Genomic DNA, 5,184 nt, shown 5'->3' on the forward strand with positions numbered 1-5,184 from the left:
AAATCTTAGAAGAGGGTAGGGTAACTAAATCATTCTAATTGTTTCTTATTGAGTTGTTACAAAAAGAAAAGAGAGAAATAAATCTACAAGAAAATAAAAAAGAAAAATCAAGAAGAAAAAAGACACAAATAGAAGAAAAAAGTCACAAGAGAAGAAAAAGAGATAAAAATCTAAAATTACAAAAAATGAAGAATCGACAACAAAGAGAATCGAAAAAGAAATATAAAAACACATTGTACCTAGTCGTGAGGAGGCCAAGAGAGTGACGTCTACAAAGTTGTAAATTTGTGAGCAAATCTTTAGTTTGTCCCTTTTTCTTTTTCTCTAAAAGAAATCCTTTTTCATTTTCCTTCTCTTTCTAAGGAAAACAATTTTTTGTCCAATTGTCATATGGCAAATTATTAAAAAATATTTTCTCCCAATTAAAACCAAAAGCGCTTAAAGCGTAAGGCGTAAAAAAGTGCAAATGCACATAAAAGCGCGCGCCTTATATATATTGGAGAACCCAAACTAAAATAAGCGATTTTTCAATAGCTTCAATGTGAGGCGTGCCTAAGCGTGCTTTTTAAAATAAAGCTTGTCGCTTCATGAAATAGTTCCTCTAGGCATAAATGATAATCACATAAGGTGTGAAGTTAAAAAACAAAAAGCATTTGTTTTTTAAATTTTACCAATCAATACTTATTACCAACAACAACAACGATAAACCTTGATCCCAAAAGATTTGGGTGGGCTATATGAAAAAAAATCTTAGTTCCAATGGTCGTCCATACGGATTTTTATCCTCCATTTATTCCGATTTTCTACTATCTCAACTTGTAAATCTATGTCATTCATATCTTTTTTCATTCATATCCTCCAAGTCATAGTTTTCCTCGCTTTCTTTTTAAGTCTTCGGAGCTCCAATTTAGGATAAACCCAGCTACCTCTAGAGCCCACCAAATTGCATCGCACCTCTCAATCTTGGTCCCGCTCACCATGTAGATGGTTGTTCCCAAGTCCCTTTTTATTTTGCACCCATAACACAACAATACCAAAACCTTAATCCAAACAATATCAGGTTGACTAAATAAATTAAAACAAAAGAGTGTGAGAGCGTCTCTAACATTGATTATTCGACCGCATTTAACACTATTAATAGTACTATTATATAACTAATAAAATCAATTACAATGATTATGTGCATACTATGTTACTTGGACTTGGGTATTGATGTTGGATACTAGTACGTATCCAAATGTCGAATACGTCTCAATATTCAATTTTATGCCTAAAATAACGTGTCTAAGTGCCATACCAATGTCCGAGGATTAAGGATTGAACACGGATACGTGAAGCAAAATGAAGAGTCCGAGTATTATAGTCAGCATATATGCTCCTCCTCCATTCATTCTTATATATTGTCATGCCAATGCCAAAGCCTTCAAATCCTTAGTAGTTGCACCCCCAACGTGTTAAATGTGATTATCTTCTAAAGGAAGTGAGGGAAAAATCAATGGGAACGAGGGAGTAACATTAACCATCTAAAAGAAATACTTTTGTTTTCTAATCCATGCAATATTTGGGCAATAAAGCTCACAAATAAAGTGTTCAACAATTTCACGTATTGAAATTTAGGAGGTAACTAAAGAATTATAAAGGCTAACACGTGTAGATTCAAAGAATAGAAAGAATAGGATGATTTACTATACAACACATTCAACAACTAAAATCGTTTCTTATTATGAAGTGGAAGACAACGATTCAGTATCAAGTGAATGCTCAACTAAACAAAAGGGCTATGTGATATTCTTGGGATAAGGATAAACATAATCATAATAACTTGTTTTTATAACCGCTTTTGGGGTGTGTTTTTAGACTCCTTTTATGCTCTAAATAAACATTTTTGGGTTGGATTGGTATGGTTTGTACTTGAATTTGATTTTTGGTGGACGTTCATCATTTTGTACAATTTTATGGTTATTTTGGACTTTTAATCGCATCTCTTGAGCTTAAACATCCTTCCTGACAATTTATGTTTTGGAAGCTTAAAAATGTTTTTCCGAGTGTTTTAACCTGAAATTTATTAGTTTGTTGCGATTAGAAAAAGGTCTAGGCCCTAAGGGAGCCTAATATCTCCAATGACCACCCGCAACATGTAACCATATTCACAGAGCAATTAGAACTTAGAAGTCATAGGCAAAATAATCGCCTCGTCGGTGATACCACAGTCGTACTTATATTGACGAGTGGAAGTTCCCACTCACCAGTGATTGCCACATGCTATCTTGTTCGGTGGTCTTCTGATCTAAATTACACATACATAATGACTTAACCTTTGAGTTTGTGGTTTTGCACTTCCTAGGATTCAGCGTTATTCCTATAACAAATTGATGTCAAGGTCACAATCTTAGTATTAATTAATTATGTTCTTTAATTGTGCGTACCAATTATCCTTATGTATGATCTCCACAATAAAAGTACGAATTTTCATATCAGATTAGGGTTTGTTAGTTAGACATTATTTCTGCTTTGTCATAGTTTATGAGTTGTTCCGTACATTTAATTTCAGGCTTTCAGCGTTAATTACAAATACCATTCAGCCTTTAATTTGACCAAGTATCATTTTTTTCACTCTTTTTCTCTTTTATTACTTGCTAGATCTACATTTAATTTTCTTATTCCCTGTTATTTAATGTTAGATATACTAAGATAATTGATAATTGATAATTGATTGTTGTTTTAGTTATTTAATTATGCTTTAGTAGCATTCTCATCAAGAATAGCACCTAAATTCTAATATGCATCAACCAAAGTTGCATCTTTATCAAACCAGATTAGTTAATTAGGGCTTATTAGGTTGAGATCAGCTATAACCAAGTTAAAATCTTTTCAAGAGAAAATAGGAAATACAAGAGAAAAGATTTTGTGTTGTTTAGTTCTGTGGTTTAAGCCAATAAATAAAAATTAAGAGAGCTCGGATTTAATATGGCTTACCGCTTGCCTAATATAATTATTTGATTAGCATCTCAAAAGGGAACTATTAGTCATTGATTTATTTAACTTACATATTGATTTGAATACTCTAGTATTGCATATTAGTAGAGATACTTGAATACTCTAGACCTTATTATCCTTGATATAATCACCTATTAATTAGACAGCTTATTCAATCTATAGTACATGGGTAGTTAGTATTTCACACCATGGGATGCAATTTTTAAGATAATATGATATACAGACTTGTGCAAAGCCATACATGACATCCTAAAGTCAACAAATTTCAAATGTCTTGGGGCTTTTCGCACAACATGAAAACGTCAGTTTCATCTTTTTCATGCTTCATAAAATCCAAGAAAAAATTCAAGTTGTCAGCTAAATATAAACAGCTCCCTAGTACAGCTAACGATGTAAGAATCATACCGAGGAGAGTAACTAATAATGTGACAAATAAATTCGGACCCAATATAACAAAACATAAACCTTCCAAGAGTTCAATCATTTTTGAAGCTGACACTTTCCCACTAAGTTAAGTAGAATCAGGAAAATGATAATCATATCTAACAATTTGATGATAATTATAAATATTATTGCCCAATTAGCTCTTTTCTATTTGTGTGTGACGATGCTGAAAATGAGCAAGCAACGCCTGAATTCATTAAAGATATGTATGATCTTGTGCTTAGTTTAAAAGAATACTTTATGCCAAGATATAGTTTTTAATCCTCAACACCCTTTGTTGGATATTAATCTATTATGAGCACGGATTTGACATTATGATTCTGTTTGTATTTTTATTATTTGTTTCTTATTTTTTTTGGGTTTGATAATGTCTCTAGTAATTTACATCCTATATTGACACTTCAGCTTTCAGTTTTTCTAGAAACTTTGGACAAATGCTACAAGAATGTCTGTGAGCTTGACAAAGTTCAATCATGGCAAGGTTGTACTGAATATAGTAATTTTATCCATAATGCAAAAACAAAATGGCACAAATATCTTTATATGACTACAACTGTAACTGCTAAGACCAACTTCTAACTAAAAGCCAGGAGAAAAACCCCACCTCTTGACTAGTTGTTATTCTATGATCTTCAAGATTGTTCAGCCCCAATCAGAGTGCAGGAACACTGACTCAAAGAATTCAGTGCTTTCAAGCAGAACTCCAACAATCTTTCAAGGCCTCAAAATAGTCAAATACAAACGCAATGCACCAATAATCCAACATTCCATAAATCTGTTCAGTTGATTTTGATATAATCTTCAGCAAGAATCAAAATTCCCTTAAAGACTCAAACTAAAAATACGCATATGTGATATGACATTTCCATGCCACTCATGGACAATTATGCTCCTAGAAGTGACATAAATGATCCATCTGTATTGTAAGTTATCAAATGTCCAATTCCTTTAGCCACTGACCTAAAATGCAAAATATCTATACCCAGAAATTTAACTAATTAGTTATTTATATACCCAATGTAAATCATGAGCCATACTTCCCAGAAAAATCAAAAATCTGATCCATTCAGCCACAAAAAACGAAGAAATCATGATTTTTCACGGCTAATTAAACTAGCAAGAAGCAACACAGAAAGTACCATAAAGTTCGTAAGCATATGCAGCAAAAGATATACAATTGAAACAGATATAAAAAGGGATGAAAGGGATTTACCAGTGAGAGACTGAAAGCAATGAAGATCAAAGTTATCAGCTTCAAGAAGTTCGATCCCAGAACATCCAGAAATAGGAGAAAGCTGCTGAGAAATGGCGTGCATAGAATGCCATAAACTCGCTAATCTCAATGTATCGTTTGTGTCCATTCTACTAGCCGATCCATAATCCTAGAATTTTCTAATAATTCAATTCTTCCAAGCAGAAATATAAACGGAATTTGTAAGCAATTTTAAAAGAAGCGTTGTTTATTTATATACCTTGTAGAAAATGAGACCTCCAGATTTGTTGATGATGTAAAGGCTATAAATTGCTGCCATTTTCCGATTCAATAAACTTCAAAGATGAACCCTAATTTACGAAATTGAATAAAAGACAACACCAAAAGCAGAAATTGAAGAGTTAAATTACAGGATGAATTGGAACGAATTGGGGTTGTGTAGTTTCCACTCTAAATAGGATCTTTGGACTTTTGAATGAGTTTGACGCCTGTAAACTTGACATTTTCGCTTACTAAATTTTGGCTTCTTA

General features: G+C 32.6%; 1 protein-coding gene across 1 annotated transcript in view; it reads right to left on the reverse strand.

The window, feature by feature from the left end:
• Positions 1–5,184, reverse strand: part of LOC130827230 (uncharacterized) — a 7,039-nt gene extending 1,855 nt beyond the window's left edge. The window contains exons 1-2 of the mRNA XM_057692893.1: positions 4,914–5,184; positions 4,655–4,823 (exon numbers count right to left, since the gene is read on the reverse strand). Coding sequence (XP_057548876.1) covers positions 4,655–4,823; positions 4,914–4,973 — 229 coding nt within the window. The 5' untranslated portion in view covers positions 4,974–5,184. The remainder of the gene's footprint in view (positions 1–4,654; positions 4,824–4,913) is intronic.

Source organism: Amaranthus tricolor, chromosome 11, assembly GCF_026212465.1.
Source record: "Amaranthus tricolor cultivar Red isolate AtriRed21 chromosome 11, ASM2621246v1, whole genome shotgun sequence".
Lineage (NCBI taxonomy): Eukaryota > Viridiplantae > Streptophyta > Magnoliopsida > Caryophyllales > Amaranthaceae > Amaranthus > Amaranthus tricolor.